Genomic DNA, 21,050 nt, shown 5'->3' with positions numbered 1-21,050 from the left:
TGTCCTATAGGGTCCCTATGAGTTAGAATCAACTCGATGGCAACGAGTTTGGTTTGTTTTGGTTTTGGTGGCACAGCGATTAAGAGCTCTGCTGCTAATTGAAAGTTCCTGCCCACTGGCTGCTCCACAGGAGAAAGATGTGGTAGTCTGCTTCTGTAAAGATTTACAGTCTTGAAAATCATACGGGGCAGTTCTACTATGTCCTATGGGGTCACTACGAGTTGAAGCAACTCAATGGTAACAGGTCAGCTAAATAATCATGACCAAAGAAACAATATACTATTCTTGGCATCTGTCTATTCAGTCAAATACGCCTGTGATTTCAATGCAATCCACACTTCATTTAAAAACAGAAAGTGGGGACTCATTAAAAACATCAGAAAAACTACTATCAAAAGTACATGGTATGTGGAACCTACCATGGGGAAAACAGTAATTTTCCTCATATTCTTCTTCTGAAAGATGAAGATTAAAGGCCACAGTCAAGAAAAGACTAGGTTATGATGAGGTAACAATATTAAAAATCTCAGGGACTTAAAATAATTAAAGTCTATTTCTTATTCATACTTCACATTCACTGCAGGTAGACAGTGATATGCATCATGGCCACCTGAAGACACAGACTGGTGGGGTAGCCAGTGCCTCAAATATTTCCATTCATTACGCCACTGAAGGAGAAGGAAGCTTTTACGTTTCTTCAACTGGCATTTAAGTACTCCAGCTTGGAAGTGACACAGATTTATTCTTCTTACAACTCCCTGGCCAGAACTGCTCACCTGGCTCTGCCCCACCAGACAAGGTTCATGGGTGCAACCCTACTGTGTGCTCAGAAGGAAGCGGGTTGAAATATTTAATAGCAGTGATACACAGAGAACACACCCAACATCTAAACATTTTTTAATGGAGTCAGAAGGGGAAAACACTGTGTTTGTTAGAATGTAAGCGTCAAGCATCAAAAGATGAGGAAAAAGAAGTTTAAAGACAACAAAGCAGTTGGCAAGTTTATGATACATGTAACCCAAAGGGTAGTACAAGTAGAAAATACAGGTTGAAAATGGGTTCCAATAAATTTATCAATGACAAATTTACACTGGGCCAAAATGCTGATGCTTGTCCTTGAAGTTGGTAGGGGGGATGCAAGCCCTGCCGAACAAAGACAGCATTCTGGTGCTCTGTTTAAGAGGGAGCCCCTGCCTGGGATGATCATGGTTAATCTTGATCCTGTTGCATTATTGGGATCCCTTCAAAAAGCAGTTGTGGAATCTTTCTTTTGGTTTCAATACAGAAAGTGATTTTTGCCAATTCACATAAACCAATTTCTACATTAAATCATCAGGAAGGCCATGGAGCCAAAAACTTAAGTTCTAAGGAACACTTGCTCACTCAATTTCATTCTTTCTAAGCACCGCCCCCGCCCCCCCAAAAAAAACAGCTTGATTAAAATGCACAAAAGAGTCAGCAGGATGATGGGGCACAGTAAATGAAGAAAGAAATTGTCTGTAAATACTTTTCTTTCTTAGGTTCCCCATCTCCAGCTCTAATCTCCATCTCCTTGTGCCACCCACATTCCTTTGGTTGTATTCTTACCCACTGTCATGGATTGAATTGTGTCCCCCACAAAATATGTGTCGACTTGATTAGGCCATAATTCCCAGTGTTGTGCGGTTGTCCTTCATTTTGAAATTGTAATTTTATATTAAAGAGGATTAGGGTGGGATTATAACACCCTTACCCAGGTCACATCCCTGATCCAATGTAAAGGGAGTTTCCCTGGGGTGTTACCTGTGCCGCCTTTTACCTCTCAAGAAATAAAAGGGAAAGGGAAACAAGCAGAGAGGGGGACCTCATGCAACCAAGAAAGCAGTGCTAGGAGCAGAGTGTTTCTTTTGGACCCAGGGTTGCTGCATGGAGAAGCTCCTAGTCTGGGAGAAGATTGATAGAAGGCTGACAGATGGAGAAAGCCTTCCCCTGGAGCTGACATCCTGAACTTGGACTTCTAGCCTTTAAGACTGTGAGTGAATAAACTTGTTCGTTGAAGACATCTACTTGTGGTATCAGCACTAGATGACTAAAAAAAAAAAAAATTTTTTTTTTTTATATAAGATACCCATTATACTTTCAGCTATATATCCTGCTTTAATGACTTACTTGTGAACTTGAGTATTATTATAATTAAATGTCCCACGTTAAAAATTCTTGACTGAGAGGGCAGACAATGTAAGAGGTATACAGAAAAGTTTGAGGTTATTACATTACATAATAAATATTTTAATTTATTTAAATGCTGCCACTAGACTTCCATTGCAGAAGTGCCTTCCCTATTCCTGAATTTTGGATTCTTCATTTGCCATATACACACGGAAACATGAGCAACTGAGGAGGAAATTCTTTCTTTTTTTCTTTTTTGTAGTTGACATTTTTTCCACAGCCTTTTTTTCCCCCTTTTAAATGTCCCATGCCCTTTAAGGATTATGAAAGATAACATGTATAAGCTTCCATCTCCCTGCCACAGCATCCAATAGCCTAGACAGAATGGTCTTTCCTCTTCTAGGTGAGCCAGGTATGGACTTAGAAAGAAGGAAGAGAGTATAGCAGTGGAGGGGTGAGGTTGCTCCATACTTGAGCAGGTGGCCTCTGGGGATGCGCTATCCTTGATGAGGCCAGCTAAGGGCAAGCAAGCCCTTTCTCATTCTCCAGAGATCTGAAATGAAGACTGGGGAAACCCTTCCAGACGGAGGTCACTTGATTAACCCAAACCGTGTCATCCTGATAACAAGGTCAAGTACTTCTCACAAGAGGAATTTTCAATTTATTTCACAGACAAGAGAGCTCCAGTCAAGCCAACTTTCCTGCTCCCCTGGGAATGCTGTCAGAGGAGGAGAGCCAAGAGCTCTCTCTGCTTAAGCCTTGCCCTTGCATTCTTCAGGGCCCATTGGCTGGCATCCTACTTCTCCCTTTGCTGGGGGTTCTGTGTTTTATCTTTACAAGAAAGAGGCCAGACCATTAAGAGAAGGGATAAGGCCAGCCTTTCCCAAGGTCCATCTCAGACTCAGCATGCAACCTTCAAGGGAGGGAGTACCTTTCTGTGGTTTGGTTTTGCTTTGCATTTGTCTTCAATGTCTGTGTAATGTATTACAGCAGCAGTCAGTTGGGGCTCTTGCTGGAACTATCAGGGGATAAGCATTATCTTCTAGATGGGCTTGATAAGCTAAGTGGAAAGGGGCTTCTTGTGGCCATCCTTGCTCTCCTATGTGTTGACTTTACTCTCAGGCATGCATCCCATGTGGTAGCAAAGAAAAGAGGTGGAGAGACGAAGAGGGACAAAGAACACAGGGGAGGAATTTAGTTATACTTTTGAGTGGCTCTAAATTACTCCATGCTGGAACTGTATTCCTGGACTTCCCACTTAAATGAGCTCATAAATTTACTTTTTTTTCTTTAAACATGCATGAACTGGGTATCTGTCAATTGCATCAGCAATCAAACACACGCACACACACACACACACACCCTCAAAATAAAACAAAACAAAGCAAAAACATTAATGTCATTTCTTATACAACAACCTTGGTATTTTCAGACCCACAGAAGGTAGTGTACAACTATGTTGGCAGCATGGCACAATGGAAAGGTCGCCAGGCTTGAAGTTAGTTACAGAAACAGAACCAGAGCCAGATTCTCCTAAAGAGTTGTGTTACCTCAAGCAGGACACTACTCCAGGCTAGGGCCTGAATTCTTTCACTTTACAATGAATCAGTGAAAAAGAAGGATCGAAGGATGACTCCTACATGGAACACTACAAGTTTCCCAGGACCAGTCCCTATTTCACAGGGTCTCCATTTCTGGCTCGTTTATCAGTTGATTCCATTACTCTACTTCTAAATCAGGGTGATAATATTACCTATAACTAAGATGCTAATTTCTTATGTACTTGCTTTGGCTTTTGTCTGGTCACTGTGTTTACTTTGGTTTAAGTCCCGGAATAGGCTGATACATGTCAATTTCTTTAAGAGAGTTATGGTCTAGTTTGGTTTTTGTTTTGCTTTAATGCCACAGACTACAGGATAACTTAGGTGGGCTCGTCCTTACTCTAGTACGTAGTCATTCATATATGTCCTTTCTTTTTCTTGTTGTCCTTCTTCTCTTCTCCATTTTGTATAATTTTATGCATTAATTTTTTTCTTATCCCCAACATTCTCTCTATCGATATATGCCCCTGACTGTAACATTCTTCTTCATATGGACCATCTTTTCATATTATTTGCTCTGCATACAGATTCAATAAGTATAGTGAAAGAACACAACCCTGATACACACGTTTTGTGATTTTGAGTCATGTAGTAACCCTTTGTTCTATTTGAACAACTGCCTCTTGGTCTATGTACGGGTTCCTCACAAGCACAATTAAGTGTTCTGAATTCCCATTCTTTGAAATGTTATCCATTATTTGTTATGTTCCACACAGTTGAATGTCTTTGAATAGTCAATAAAACAGAGGTAAACATCTTTCTGGTATTCTCTGCTTTCAGCCAAGATCCATCTGACATCAGCAATGATATCCCTCGTTCCAAGTTCTCTTCTGCATCTGGCTTGAATTTCTGACAGTTCCCTGTCGATGTCTTGCTACAACCCCTTTTGAATTATCTTCAGCAAAATTTTACTTGTGTGTGATAATTCTAATAGTGTTTGATTATTTCCCCATTCTGCTGGATCGCTTTTCTTTGGCATGGGCATAAATACAGACCTGTTCCAGTCAGTTGACCAAGTAGCTATCTTCCAGATTTCTTGGCATAGATGATCCATTTGTGGAAACATCTTGATTGGTATTCCATTAATTCCTGGAGCCTTGTTTTTTGCCAATGCCTTCAGTGCAGCTTGGACTTCTTCCTTCAATACTATTGGTTCTTGATCATATGCTACCTCCTGAAATGGTTGAAACTCAACCAGTTCTTTTTTGGTACAGTGACTCTTTGTATACCTTCTATCTTCTTTTGATGCTTTCTGGATTGTTCAATATTTTTCCCACAGAATCCTTCAGTGTTACAACTTGAGGCTTCCATTTTTCTTCAGTTCTTTCAGCTTGAGAAATACTTAGTGTGTTCATCCATTTTGGTTTTTTAGCTCCAGGTCTTTGCAAATTTCATTATAATATTTTACTTTGTCTTCTTGAGCCGCCCTTTGGTATCTTCTGTTTAGCTCTTTTACTTCATCATTTTTTTCCATTCGCTTTAGCTGATCTACATTCAAGAGCAAGTTTCGAGTCTCTTCTGACATAAAGTTGGTCTTTTACTTCTTTACTGTTTTTTTTTTTAATGACCTCTTGCTTTCTTCACGTATGATATCCTTGATGTCATCCCATAACTCATCTGGTCTTCGGTCATTAATGCTCAATGTGACAAATCTACTCTTGAGATGGTCTCTAAATTCAGGTGGGATATACTCATGATCATATTTTGGCTCTTGTGGACTTGTTTTAATTTTTTTCAGCTTCAACTTGAACTTGCATAGGAGCAATTGATGGTGTGTTCTGCAGTCAGCCTGGGCCTTGTTCTGACTGATGATATTGAGCTTCTCCATCGTCTCTTTCCATAGATACAGTCAATCTGATTCCTGTGTTTTCCATCTGGTGAGGTCCATGTGTATAGTTGCCATTTATGTTGTTGAAAAAAGGTATTTGCAATGAATAAATTGTTGCTCTTGAAAAATTCTATCATGTGATCTCCAGTATCATTTCTATCACCATGCCCATATTTTCCAACTACCGATCATTCTTCATTTCCAACTTCTGCATTCCCAAGAGCCACCAAACAAAATGCGTTGCCGTCAAGTGGATTCCGACTCATAGCGACCTTATAGGACAGAGTAGCACTGCTCCACAGAGTTTCCAAGGAGTGCCTGGTGGATATGAACTGCTGACCTTTTGGTTCCAAAAAAACCAGACCCACTGCTGTCAAGTTGATTCTGACTCATAGCAACCATAGAGGACAGAGTAGAACTGTCCCATAGAGTTTCCAAGCAGCACCTGGCAGATCTGAACTGCCAACTTTTTGGTTAGCAGCTGTTGCACTTAACCACTATGCCACCAGGGTTTCCGACCTTTTGGTTAGCAGTTAATAATCACCAGTAATTATTAACACATCTTGATTGCATGTTTGAGCACTTTTTTACTGCAGATGTTGGTAAAAATCTTCAATTTCTTCATCTCTGACATTTGTGGTTTGTGTGTAAATTTGAATAATAGTCCTATTAACTGGTTTTCCCTGTAAGCGTATAGATATTATCCAATCACTGTGTTGTACTTCAGGATAGATCTCGAAATGATTATTTTGAGGATGAATGCAACGTCATTCCTCTTTAGTTTGCTATTCCCAACAGAGTAGACCATATGATTAGTTGTCTGATTTAAAATGGCCAATAGCAGTCTTTTTCAGCTCAGTAATGCCTACAATATCGATCTTTATGCAATTCCATTTCATTTTTGACAACTTCCAATTTTCCTAAATTCAGACCTCGTACACTCTATGTCCCGATTATTAATGGATGTTTGCAGCTGTTTATTTTCATTTTGAGTCATTCCACATCAGCAAATGAAGATCCTGAAAGCTTGACTCCATCCCTATCATTAAGGTCGACTCTACTTTGAGGAGGCAGCTCTTCCACAGTCGTATTTTGAGTGCCTTCCAACCTGAGGGGCTAATCTTCCAGTACTATATCAGACAATGTTCTGCTGCTGTTCATAAGACTTTCACTGGTCAATTTTTTCAGAAGTAGGCCACCAGTTCCCTCTTCCTAGTCTGTCTTAGTCTAGAAACTCCACTGAAACCTGTTTACCATGGGTAAACCTGCTGGTATTTGAAACACCAGTTGCATAGCTTCTAGCATCACAGCAACATGCCACCACAGTACGACAAACTGACAGATGAATGGTGGATATCTAAAATAGAAGCAATGAATAGCAGAGGTGAATCTGGAAACCTGGTCTATATCTCCTCAAACCTGTGTTCTTTCTGTTGAAATGGCTTGAGTCATATAGCCTTCAAACAAGCCACCTACCTTCAGATCTCTGATTAAATGGTTTATCAATGACTGATACTAGGCTGGATCGAGGACAATTGCTCAGCTGTCTGAGTATGCCTTTGAAGGAGGCACCCAGAAGAGATAGAGAAGAAAGGGCAACAAGTTCAGAGAGAATGACAGTCAAAGGTAAGATACACCCCTTCACAATCAAAGTTTCATAGAGCAGACCTCTCTTCCACGTTTCGCCTCAGGGAAATATCTAGAATACATTACACTTATTGGAAAGTATGCTAAATAAGGATGCATAGACGACGTGACGCCTAGGAAAGTAGCTAGTTCCAAATCTGGACCCTCTTCCATACTTGAAAAGATTATAATGTGGATTTCATGGAAAAATTAGTAAGATTTACAGAGGAGAAATAACTGTAAATGTTCATAACCAAAGGCCTGGTATAAGGATCTACTTCTCTGGGTCCTAAGCAGTGCTGTGATAAGATACAACCAATTTTTCTCCTGCTAAATTGCAGGTGCAGATAATAATTTGTAGACAATGATAGGAAACTGAATGCCAGGGGTGAGCAAGGTGAGATGCAAATCTGGTGGGTTACCTCCTGCCTGCCCTTCAATTGCAGTTCACTAGGAAATGGGGTTCAACAGGGCTTTCCTTGACAGCTCTATTCTTCATTATTTGCACACAGAGAAAATTATAGAGGTGAATCTTCTGCCAAGTGAGAAACTGGCAGTTGAAAGAAGGGTGTATGCTAGGAGGTGGGCTATGGTATAATTTGGGGTTGCTGTTAATTCCCAAATCATCTTGGAAGGCTAAAGATCATGGGACTAGATTATAGGTTTATCCAAAGTAAACTGAAAAGCTCCCACTACTGGAGAAGAAAAAGCCAATAATTTCTTTAGTGGCTGAGAGGAACCCTATTTTTAAACTATCTAATATGAAAGAATTCAGAAACCAGAATCATGGGGTTTCTACCAGGGCAACCAGGCCAAAACCAATCATTTTAACTGAATGAACAAAGGAGAACAAGAATAACATAATAATCCCCGTTACAGAGATGGGACAATCTTTTGAAGCTAAAAGGAGAAGAAAAAAAAACTAAAGGGGCCATGTGAGGGGAGAAACACACACACTCTAACATTCCAGAAGATGGTAGCGATGGGAGAAAGATGATCACCACACAGACAATAGAGGTACTCCGAAGTCAGTATTTACTATAAACCAAATCAGTCCATCTTAGTATGATGATGATAAAAAGATTAATAACCCAAAACCAAACCGAGTATTGTTGAGTCAATTCTGTATCATAGAGACCCTACAAGACAGAGTAGAACTGACCCATGGAGTTTCCAAGGAATGGCTGGTGGATTCAAACCACTGACCTTTTGGTTAGCAGCTATAGCTCTTAACCACTAAGCAACCAGGGTCTAAAAGGACTAATACTTTGTGCAAAATGTATACCTTTCTGAAAACATAAAATGCATATCCTGTCATTTGATTCTCATGCACTCTTGTGATGGAAGTTCTAGTGATGCTGTGATGACACTCTTGTGCTCAGTCTCTCTGTATTGTTCAACTGTCTTGGACAGTTGTTCATGTTAGTACTTGCAGAAATATCTAATTCAGTGTAAACAATGTATGTCCATAGTGCTGACATACTGATTAATTTCATTCCCTACAATAAACTCTCTTTTATGTGTTTCTTTGTGAGGCTGTAGTTTACAAATAAGAAACTAAGGACCAAAAAGTCAAAGACCCGACAAACAGCTAGTGCCCTCCCTCTCAACCCAGATCTCACAGAAACCCCTCTGCTGCTGTCCTGGTGGTCAGGTACCAGCAGGAGATATGGCTCAGACTGCAGGAAGAAGCAGAAACGTCTCTTGGGGACTCACCTGCTCCAGGTCTTCGGCTGACCTTCTGCTTTCTCCTGTCGGGTCCTGATAGGGTAAGACAAAGAGTTCAGCAGCAGTGGGAAGACCAGGAAGCACCGCGACCAAGATGTGCTGGGCTGGGACCCCGGTGGCCTGGGAGAGAGACAGAGAGGCTCATGTAATTCCTGAAGGTATAAAAACAAAGTGGGGAGCAGGATGACGAGAAGGGACCAGGTATTTGTCAGGGGATGAGAGGATGCAAGGAGGAGGGCTAGGAGGTGAAAGCAGGGCCCTGTGCACAGTAGCAGGAAGGTGCTGTCAAAGGTAACAATGGGGCTGGAATGTGGCTCTGGAATCAGACTCTGAAGTTTATCTTCAGCTCCATTATTGTGAGGCCTTATGCAAGTTACTTCTTTCCTCTGCGTCTATGTTCCCTCAAATAAAAAATGGGGATAAGAATCCTTGCCTTTAAAAGGGTGATTTTGAGAATTAAATGAGTTACATGTGAAGCATTTGTAACAATGCCCAGTACATAGTGAGGATTTCAATGTTAGTTCTTCTTACGACAGAGTATCTGTAGGCTGGAGCCCTAGAGGAGACCAGTGCTTACCTCCAAGGCTTTATCATCTGCCTCTCGTACTGTCACTCTTTCTAATCTAGTTTTCTTTTTTCACTACACTAGAGTTACTCCACAAATCCACCTGTCACATCCTAATCCCCTAACCTAGTAAGGTTTCCACCCACTCCACAACCCTTAGGCAGCTCTTGACCACTCTGCAGTATCAAATCCTGATAACCAGGCCCTGTTTCATGAAGCACTCTAAGCCCTTCAATCACCAACTTGACTCTTCCAGTTACCCTCCCACCTCTCAGGCTGCTACACCTCTGTCTCATTGTCCAGCCCTTTCACTGTTAAAATATAGATGTCATTCAAGGACATCCTCCTTGTCTTTGTTCACTTGTTCTCTATTATATCTCAAGGTTTACCCTGAGCCCTCTCTCTAAATGGTTCTAGAATCATTAGGTACCATCTCAGCTTCTTTCTTGAGCAGTTAATCAGACTTTGCCACTTGGTTGTTTCACCAGGACTTCCAATAAAGATGTCAAAAACCCAAACAAAAATTTATTTTAACACCAAAAACCTTCATTCTACATTTGGGGGAGTAGAAGCTGTCCTTTCCCAGGTACCCAAGCTTGAATCCTCCAGCCCACACTGTTCTTTTCCTTGCCATTTTTAATATCTTGATGAGTTGACATCTACATTACATAATCATTCTATTGGTTCTTTTTCAGACACCCACTGGTAATAGCCCAATACTGCTACTATACCTTCATCTCTGAGGTCTAACCATAACCTTCTAATTTTCAGGAGACAGGCTCCAACTTCCAGATGTATCTTCCTACAGCTCAACTCAGTCAAAATTCTTGCAATATTTCCCTTTACTAAATGGATTAAATATATTTTCAAAACCTTTTGCAATGTGATCCCACACTTTCTCTCTAGTCTAATTACACACAACTCACACAGGTATCCTGTGTTCCAGCCAAATGGAATAATGCACAATATCTCAGTAGTTCAACATTTCCTTCATGTGTTTTTGCACGTGCCATCTCTATCCAGAGTACCCTTCCTCTCCATTTGCTGATGGAACCCTGTTTATGCTTTATGAGCCTTCTTAAAATCTACCTATTTCAGTACACTTTTCATAATTTCCCAGCTAGGTATTTGTTTGTCTTTGAAATCCACAGCTTGTACCTTTTTAGAAGTAGCAGCAAGAAAGTCCATGTATTGGGTCTTTATCTGTGCCAGGCTTTGTGCTAAGCAACTAAGCAATACTATTTTATGGAATTACCACAACAACCCTTTGAAATACGTATTGTTATGTCTCACTTTGTAGGTGAAGACGTTTCACAGGTTGGGGTCCTCAGGAAGTAGACACTGCATTAATGTGAGGGTATTTCTTAAGGAGTGCTCTTGAGATCAACAGCTACGGGAGTGAAGGGGAAGCAGGAGTGGGCAGAGGGAGAAGGTGAGTTACCGTGTAGGCCAAAGACAGTCTCAAGAGGTACCCACGGGGAGCTCCTGAGCCCTTCAGCGTTATCTCAAGCTGTTCCTGTCCATCATTGGGCATGAGCCACCCTGGAAAGGGGCATAACCTGGGGCAAAGTATTTCACTGCAGCTGAAGCAACTCCTGAAGGGGCTGTAACTGAAGCCTCTGCCCACTCACTCCCAGCAGCTAGAACAAGTCCCTCCGTGAATGGGGATCTGGATGCATCTCTGTTCCCAACACAGGACACACAGATAGAGGAAGGTAAAACAGTTGGCCATCCAGATAGTGAGTGGTAAGGCTGAGTTTGGAACCTTGGTCTGACTATGAAGTCTGTTTTCTTAACCACCATTCTGTTGCTTCCTTCTCCAGATGCTTATCACACACCACCTCCTATGACAACTAATCTCGTGCTAACTTATGCTCCTACTAGATTTTAAACTCAGAGACTATGTCTGAATCATCTTCATTATACTGAAAGGCCTCAAGAAACATTTACTGAATGACATTCAGTGAAGATTTGTTTGTGAAATGTCAATACAAAAGCTCCTTTGTTGAGGAAAAGGCAACCGATTTTGTACCAAATTCTGTTGCATAATATGTAGGAAGAAAACCAGAAATATGGAGACTCAAAGTTATACCTCCTGTAGGGTTTATTAGGGTACACTTGGCAATTTGGTACCTGGGGACTTAAGGAAGTGGCAGTGCATTGAAATCCAAAAGTAATTACTGATCTCAAAGATAGGATGGGAGGCTAGGAACCAAGGGCTGGGTCAGCTGTCTCTTGGGATTTGGTAACCAGGGAGCCTTGGTAACTGGAAGGCGTTAATCTCACCATTATCCTGTGGTGGAGAAGTGGTGAGCCAATCCATTTATTCTACATTTAGGTGGTTTTGCTATGCAGCAGCTGAGAAATATTGATGAGCAGTAATTTCTAGACTACTGGAAAGCTGGTGAAAAGGTAAAGACTCAGAGCATCTGATCCCTGAATAATAAATGTGGAGGGAAATCAGCTTGGAAATCTACTTCTTGCTGAGCTAGTGCCTGTTTGATAAATCACCTGGGAGAGTTGGAATGTCAACTGGGAGATCTATAAGGACGTGAGTCTCCAGCATGCTGTGCACTGAAGGAGGCTGGCTGTGGGTTCACCAATGGCTATAAGTCATCTCAGTTGGACAAAAGAGGAGAAAAACCAGCTGTCACACTCAGGACAGACAATTTCAAGGGCAGAAGGGCTTATTCCAGTTGGAAGTGTAGTCTGACAGCTATGTCCCCTGATAGTTACAATGTTTAGCCACCAATCACATCAAGGATGCTGAGAGCGCCATGCAGACAGTGAGATGTCAGTTACCCAGATACACATGAAGACACCATTTCTCTACCCCAGTGTTTTTCCACCCATCCCTGTTACTCCATGTAACACAACAAAGGATGGCTACAGGGTGGAGTGGTTTGGAAAACCCCGAGTCAAGGTTCGAACCTAGGAAGTCTGAGTACAGAGCCTGGTTTTTAACTGTATGACCTTGGGCATGCAATCTAACGTCTCTAAGTGCAGATGCCTCACCTGTGAAGTGGGAATAATCATAGTACCAACATCATAAGCTTATTTGGGGGATTAAATGTGTTAAAGTTGCAAAGCACTGAGCAGAATGCCTGGAATATAAGTGCTAAATCCATGCCAACGAAGGTGATGGCAACAGTTATGAAGATGGGAAAGACCAGCCCTTTGCTAAAAGGCTGGATTGGGAACATAGTTTCTGAGCAGGAGTTACCTGAACACTTTTATCTCCTCATTTCTTGTTGTCATGTTGTACCATATACTGGGTGAAAGCAGGGGAAAGAATATATGAAAAACTCTAAATTGAATTCCCTTCTGGGCTAAAAAAAATACCCTGGGGAGATGTAGCTTATCTATGATTTTTTTTTTTTTTTTTTTAGTTTTGTGCAATTAATCCAAAAAGCCCCATGGGTAGCTGCCCCATTCCTTTGCTCACTCATGAAAGTGGAGTATACTGGGGGGAGATTTGCCCGAAAGAAAATGCCTTCTCAAACTCTCAGTGACATTTTCTCAGAGAGGGGCAAACCATATCTCCTTGATACTGTCCCAGAAATCTTAGGAGGCTCTGTTGCATGTATAAAAACCCAGACATTGAGCTCAGACTTCAAAGTTGTAGATTCTCCACCTATAAGCTGCAAGACTTTGAGCAACTTATTTAGGTTCCCTAGTTCTCGGTTTTCTCCTCTGTAATACAAGGATAATGGGAACTTCCTCTATGAGCTGTTGTAGGAAAGAGATGTCATTAAAAGAACTGGGACATAGAAATATGACTGACCACATGCACTGAGTGACTCTCTGTGATGCTTGCAGGTTTGTGGTGTTGGAACCCACTGTTGCTCTTACTAACAGTACTCAGCCCCGAAGACTCTTACAAGGTGTGTCCCTTCATTACTACATGCAATAGCTGATGCCACACTTACTAATGACCCGATCGTGGGCTTTGCTATGTAACTGTCATAAATGTCAATGTTCTTCTCCTTACTCTCCAAGCAGAATAAGCTTCACAGGGAGCAAGGACCATGTGCTTGTGTCATGTTTGCACGTCCACCATAGCGTCTATATGTCTGCATGTGTGGGGCTCAGCAATAAAGATATCAGACCAATTAGCTAAAACTCCATGGGTTTCAGCCCTTCCTTGTCATTTCTTTGCACAGGGGTCCCTCACTATGAAGCTCTGTGAGGACAGAAGGGAAACCTGCCTGGCCAGGAGAAGGAATTGTTTGCACTCACTTCCACCAGGGATCTTTTGATGACTCGGCTGATGTCCCGCCTCCACTCAGGGATGTCTGGGTTGTAGTCATCCAGGTTTGGAGAAAAGGACAGGCGAAGGGACCGGAATTCCTCTGGGGATACAACAGCAGGGGGATTACCACGAGTTAAACAGTTCTTCCCAAAAGTCTATCCTAAAGAGGGATTCCTTTCATTCGCAGTCTCTGGAAAGACTTCTGGAGCACAAATCCATGACTTTGTCCCTGTGATCTCTCTAGCTCCTTACTTTCTAAACCACAGGCCTTACTGGGCATCCCAGGCTCTGGCCCACATCTACCTCTGCAGCACTTGCCTCATCCTCAGTTCTTGCCTCTAAGTGATCTGGACTGCTCTGCGTGCATCACAGGTTTATGACTCTATGTCTTTCCGCACATTGACTCTCTGACTAGAATACCACCTTTAACCCACCGTCCATGTACAAAATTGTTCAACTCTCGCTCAAGCCTTTCCTGACTGACTACCTACCCCATGTGTTAATTTTCTCTTTTATGGCACTATTGTATTTGGCATATCCCTTTATTATTATTGTATGATTTTATAATACTTATTATGCGACTATATAATAATTATTATCACACTTGCTCTATTTTTTTGTTTGTATGGCAGTTTCCTTTAATGGACTTTGAGCTCCTTAATTTGAGGATTTTATTAGTTGACTTGGGAGTCCCTGTACTAGTCCAGGTCCTCTGAGTAGTTTCCAAGACAGGATTAAATGAGCAAGAGTGTTATGAGAGAACTGCCTCTGAGAAAATGGGGAGGAGGCCATAGGTGGTTCCATCAGACCATGATGCTGATATAACACTAAGTGAAAGTGAGGGGAAGAACGCTGGGTGAAATGTTCTTGACTACTATGCAGTCTCAGGAAAGCGCAGCAAGACTGTCAGTGGGCCCTTGAGTCAAAGTCACCAGCAGCGGAGTCCCTTGTTTCCCAGCAATGTGTTGGCCTTAAAATCTCTGCCAGAATCACTCACTGGCTGGAAGGAGCCCATGAAAGCATGGCCTTGGCACTAGATTGGTGATGGGTCTCGGAGTACAGCACCTTGGCAATTACACTGTCTGTAGCTGTAGGTCTAGAACTAGCTGCTGCTGAGTTGATCCTGCGTCATGGTGGCCTCACGTTCATCAGAGTAGAACTGTGCTCTATAGGTTTGCAATGGCTGATTTTTTGGAAATAGATTACCAGACCTTTCTTTGGAGGCACTTCTGGGTAGACTTAAACCTCCAGCCTTTCGGTTAGCAGCTGAGGTGTTAACTGCACCACCCAGGGACTTGCTGGAGGGCTTCAAGGTGCACTCTCCTGGCCTCTACTCCCCCTGTCCCAGCACAGTGTTTGGCACATGATACTCTGATCACTCCACTCCCCTAAAGCCTGCTAGTGGCTCCACAGCATTTAGAATAAAATCCAGATTCTTACCACTGCCTTCACAGTCCCACATGACCTCATGCCCACCTCCTCGCCTTTCTCATGTCCTCCGAGGCTTCCCTGCACTCTCTCTGCTCCAGAACGCTGTCCTTCCTCACATCGCTTAACCATGTCGTGCTCCTTCCCATCTCAGTGGACATCTACCCCCAGATCACAGCATGTGGGGCTTCTTCTCATCACTCTCTCTCCTCGGAGGGGTTCTTCCGACTACTAACATCAGGTAGCCTTTCTTCCCCTCTCCCCTACCCTGGACTCGTTCCATCATATGACCCTATTTGTTTCCTCATACTTGTCACTGTTTTTTAATTATTTTGTTTCTGCATTTACCTGACATATAACAGATGATAAGGTCCAGGACAGGAGAGATGCTGTGTTCCTGGCACTTGGGGCAGTGTGTGGCACATAGTAGGTATCCAATTAATCTGTGATTTATTTAACTAGTGCATGCATTTATTAAGTAAATAAATGCATCAACTGCACTGCAGACTCTCAGGAATTCATGCATTTACTTATTCAACAAACATGTATTTTTTGTTTTAAAATCCACAGTGGAAAGCATGCCCTTGTGTTTCAGAAGGGCTAGGTGGCAGCAGCAATGCCCATTATACATTCAGGAAGCATAAAAGGCCACTTGTGTATTTCCTAACAATACTAAAATGTTATCAGACACATGCTTTGATGATTCTTACGTTACAACATGTAGATTTGAGGCAGTTACCCTATTCCAAAGATGTATTTTTCAAAGCTTGACTATTTTATGAGTCACTGGTCACCTATGTGAATATCACCGCCTCAGCTCTGACGGAGAATAATGAAATGTATATTAATTAGTAGCGTAGTAAATGGCAACCACTGAGGAGCCAACCACTGAGCCCTAACTTTTTGCTTTGAAGATATAAGTTTATGTCATTGTCCTATTTCCTGCACTTCTTACCAAATAGCCGAAGCTCCATCTACAACTGTGGGAAGACATTTGTCTCAGTAAAAGGACACAAATGAGAAAAATGATGCCGAGCTCTCTGTAATTACTTAGCACAACTAAACAGCAAGGTAAGGAGGGAGAATGTCAGAGAGATGTATACTTAAGTTTATTCAACAAATAGGGGATGCATGGGGGAAGACTGGAAAGGGTAAATACCAGTAATACAGACCTTGCAACTCCTTAAAGAAATGAATTCCACCATTTACATTTTTTTTTTTTAATATTTAAAAGCAAATCTGTGCCCTGAAGCAAATTAGGGAAAAACAAATGGTTTGAGTCCAACCAGAGGCACTTTAAAAAAAAGGCCTAGTGATCTACTTTCAAAAAAGCAGCCACTGAAAACCCTGTGGAGCACAGTTCTACTCGGACACACATGGGGTTGCCATGAATTGGGGTTGACTCAGCGGTAACTGGTTTGGTGTTTAATCACAAACTCTCGACAAACTCATCTGAAAAGACAAATTAAGGATGCTTGATGGTTGAGAAATTCGGCTGGGCTGGGGGTGGAGTGGGGTTACTTCCCCTGCTCTTAACGAAAGGAAGGATGATAGCCTGTTTGAGGAAGGGCAACCCACCCTTGGATAATCCCTTTAAAGACACTGTCTGAGGTGGAAGGCAATTAGGAGCATCCCCTCTGGATCCAGAATTCTTAAGCTGTTTGTTTGATAGACTTACCTTGTATTTTCTCATCTGTAAAACAGGGATAATTATAGAATGTTTCTCATAACTCTGTTTTGAAGATTAATGAAACAGACTGCATATGTCAAGTGCTTAGAAAAGGCTGCATCAATGTTAATTACTACCACCACCACCATCGCTATTATTACTGCGTCTGTCACTACAGAGCAGAATGGTTTAAGCCAGTAATTTCTCATGTCTGGACCACAGTTTCTTTTCTGTTAAATGATGGGGCTGGAGCAGATAAGCTCAAAGACCTTCCACTTTTAAAATTCTCTCTGAGGGTCTAATGAGGAGGTTGCCAATATGCTTAATGAAGAGGCGAGCTATGGGGCTAATGGGTCAGTGCACACTAGTACCACCAGTGAAGTCCAGGAGAGGAAGGAAAGAGAGCACTGGACAGAAAAGAAATGAAAGCCAATTAAGCAGGGTAATTTCAGAGCATGGACCCTGGGCCTAGGTGGGCTGGGCTGGAAGCCCTGCTCCACAACTTACTAGCTGGGGCAACCTCTTTACTTCTATGAATAACGGGGATAATACTACCATGGGCCGTATACTAGGAGTGGTTTGAGGATTAAAAGCATCTCCTAGCACATGGAAAGGAGACAGAGAGGGAAATAGCACCAAAAGCTCTCTCTTGTACACAGTCGCTGGCTGGGCTCCTGGCTGAGAGCCACCTCCCAGAAGAGAATGTGTTAGAAAAACCACAGCCCTATTTACTTCCATTCACTACTTGGGGCCAGTAAAGTCTCCACAGGAGGGAGAAAGGGAACGTTATGAAATCGAATACCCAGCCATACAAGGAACTGTGTCCTTCAGGCCTTTTGACTCTCCAACATGTCCAAATTTGCTTACCAAGCATTTTCTGAATTTGAAGGTCAAGTTGGCAAGGTGAAAAATGAAAAACAGGATGGGCTTCCCCACAGGAAAATCTAGTCCTAACTCATTTCATTGGGATCAATTAATTATGAAACTGAGGCAATGAATATAATTTGGACCATAAGCTAGTTCGTCTCTCTCTTTCACTCTCTCTCCACAGCATTTGCTTTCCCTATATATTCATTTTTAAACTCTAGTCTGATGTTTAAATTTCAGTCTTTCACAGTCTATATGTACTACTTCTGTATTAATGAGAAAAGGACACATTTTTATCATCCACTAGTGACACTGAGTTCATATCCATCTGAATATTTTTTCTCTGCACAAAAATTTATCAAAATGAGATCAATCTGTATAAACTGTTTATTAATCTTCCACTTTTCCATCAACGATTTTCATCTTTCCATTTCAGTTAACTTGCATTCCATCTAATATTCTGACCACATTCAAATTTCCCCAATTGACCACAAAATTGTTCTGTATAGCCATTTGCTCAAACCCATATCCAATCTATAACTAGGCATTGCATTTGGTTGTTATGACCCATCCATTGCTTTTAACTTAGCAGAGTTTATTTTTTAATAATATTCATTTTCATAAGAGATTTTTTAGAGTAGACATTTGTGGGCTCCTCTTAATAATCAAGAATTTTTAAGTTGAATTAGAAAAAAATCTTCAATATTAACTGTTTGCTGTCATAACAGGTTTTGGCTGTTCAAATACTACTAGAACTCCGAAGGGAGTTAGCTTGCTTTACACTTGATAAAACCTTCTCTACCCTACCAAGGTGTGTGAGAAAAAGTCGTTCTACATGCACCAGAGCCAATTAAAGGAACCAAAACAATAAATACCTTTGGGGTCTTGTGTCCACGGCAGAACAATGACTTTGCTGGTGAACCAGATCTTTATTAAAGGGGAAGACCAGACTTTACTCAGCTCTTTGTCAACTGTGGCCCTTTCTTCTCTAGGTAAAAGTTATAGGCTGGATGGCCTCCAGCACCCTGGTACTTGACAACCTTATCTGAGCACAAGGGTGCTGACAGCTCAGCAAGGAGGAGCACTCACCATACACTGCAATGGTCTTCGTGTCCTGCAGGATGGCATTCCCAGCTGAGACCTGCACTGTGATGGTGTTCATCCCTTCAGAAAGAAACTTAATCGATATGCTTCCCTCCAAGGTGATCAAAGGCTAAGACAAACATAGCACAGATGGAAGGAAATCTGTTTAGTTACAGATGAGACAGCTGCCACTCTGAACCACCAACAAGCTGTTTAACTCAGCAAGGGCTCTTCCTGGTGTACTCCAGTGGAAGTGACTCCATCCATGCTTCGCTCATCTGTCCAGCCCAGAAAGAGGCCACTGGGGCAATGCACCCAAGTGATTCTATTACCTGTGAATTCGACACCTCTCTTGTGGTATCATCCTGATTCAGTGCTGGGGAGATTGATAAGATTGATAGGTCTTGTTTGCTGCTCGAGTAGACGTCTCTCTTTATGGATATCCTACATATATCAGGCAGATCTCTTAATCCAAGGACACATTCAGGCAAGACCAGAATAGAGAGCTCATATTAATCCATATTTAAGTAGCCACCATTGAAAATCTATAAACTGCCAGCTGTTCCCCTCTAGAGTGCACTATTTATATAAAATGAGAATGGAGCACGGCAGCCATGGACACCGAAACTACACTAGTTAGACAGTAGTGGCTTTGTGTGCCTTGGCTTACTCTGAAAAGCTCTATCAGCAGTTTCCCGGAAGTAGCTGCTCAGGAACAAGTACTAATTGGATAGTGGTTTAGGGACTCAAAAAAAAAAAAAGGCTGGGAGTAGTGCCTGTTAATATAATCAGAGGCCAGGGTCCTGGAGGAAAAGATTGTTAGCCTACTGACCTTCCTTGACTCACTCCCCACAAACAATTCTTTCCTGTCTTTTCTTAATTAATTGTAAAATCAAAATTCATTTAGCTCCCTGTTTGGCAGAGGGAAGACTAAAGCTCAGCATAAGAAATCTACTCAATAATGTCAGCCGAGAATTAATTTTGTTTTTAAAGGAAAATAAATAAATAAATAAAAGAAGACACAGAAGAAAGTTGTTCAGTATTTTCACCCTCTAGCCCTGGCTATCAACTAATGACGTAGATTCCTCCTTTTCCACTGTGAGCAGTGGATCCAAATGGGGCCATATTTATGTGCATAGTTTAAGAAGAAATCATTTTTAAAAGGATTTCTTTTCAGCTTAGTTATATCAGCAGGAGAGGCAAGAAATTCCTTCCATCACTGGGTTGGTAGCAGGTCTAGATTCAGTAGACCTGGGTTTGTGCAAAACTACGTCTTCAGGTAAAGTCAAAATTCAGCTCTGGGGTAGAGAAGATTTTTATTAAAATACGATGCACTACATTCAAAGAGCAAAGTAACCAAGTGAAAGCAACTCTGCTGGAAGAAGATGGAGCATTCCAGTTCAATCCAGGGCAGTTCATCCCTGAGCCCTTCAGGGAAGGATACTTTGGGGCCTAAGTATCACTGCCTACATTACGTTTGCAAGCATTTTAATTTCTGAGAGTGGAGCAAGTTCAAAACTGAAACAAGGGCTACAGCCTAGCGTGATGGCAAGAACAATTAATGGAGACATCAGAAGGCCTTGAATTTAGCCTCTGCGTGAAGCAGCTGAAGGAGTGGGGCAAGCCACTTCATCTGCCTCATTCTCACTTTTCTTATCTGCGCAATGAAAGTCTTAGCATAAATAAGGTTAAAAGTTTCTACTAGTTTTACAATTGTTGCTAACTTTTGATCAATTTTGGGAAAACATAAAGAGTAAAACTGGCCTAAAGAAATGGCCATGTCTGATTTCTGATGAGGAGGCCATTTAGGGGGTAGAGGTGTACTGGAAATCTGTTTCTTTTGGTTGTCCAGAATCTGTTTGCCTCTTTTTCCCTTTGGGAACCACTTCTCACATACTCTCTGTCCATGTGGCTCCAAGGAGGCTGACTCCAACATCTCCCTCTCTGCCTGGCCAGTAAGACTTCTGTGAGAACTTTCTTTGTTGAGCTGTGAGGGTTGGGTTGCTAAGGGTCACTTCAAAAAAAAAAAAAGTCTAAACTGAGAATAATGCCAACATCCCTAGAGGATGGTAGACATAAGATGGAGGGGGTGGAGAGGAGAGAGAAACAGAGAGGGAAGAAGACAGAAAGAGAGAGAGACTGAGAATGAACACGCTGATGACATAATTTGAGAACCGAATTCTTGCTGTTCCTGAAGCTACAACTACGCCTAGACTCTTGAGTTACAGGAGCCAACTCATTTCTTCTTTGCTTCG

General features: G+C 41.9%; 1 protein-coding gene across 4 annotated transcripts in view; it reads right to left on the bottom strand.

The window, feature by feature from the left end:
- Nucleotides 1-21,050, bottom strand: part of SORCS1 (sortilin related VPS10 domain containing receptor 1) — a 579,047-nt gene that overhangs the window by 24,886 nt on the left and 533,111 nt on the right. For all 4 annotated transcript variants that reach the window (XM_064269343.1, XM_003409127.3, XM_003409128.3 and 1 more), the window contains exons 21-23: nt 18,802-18,925; nt 13,736-13,848; nt 8,920-9,051 (exon numbers count right to left, since the gene is read on the bottom strand). In XM_064269343.1, coding sequence (XP_064125413.1) covers nt 8,920-9,051; nt 13,736-13,848; nt 18,802-18,925 — 369 coding nt within the window. The remainder of the gene's footprint in view (nt 1-8,919; nt 9,052-13,735; nt 13,849-18,801; nt 18,926-21,050) is intronic.

Source organism: Loxodonta africana, chromosome 16 (assembly GCF_030014295.1).
Source record: "Loxodonta africana isolate mLoxAfr1 chromosome 16, mLoxAfr1.hap2, whole genome shotgun sequence".
Classification (NCBI taxonomy): Eukaryota; Metazoa; Chordata; class Mammalia; order Proboscidea; family Elephantidae; genus Loxodonta; species Loxodonta africana.
Note: the sequence above shows the minus strand (reverse complement) of the source record. Positions and strands in the feature narration are given on the sequence as shown.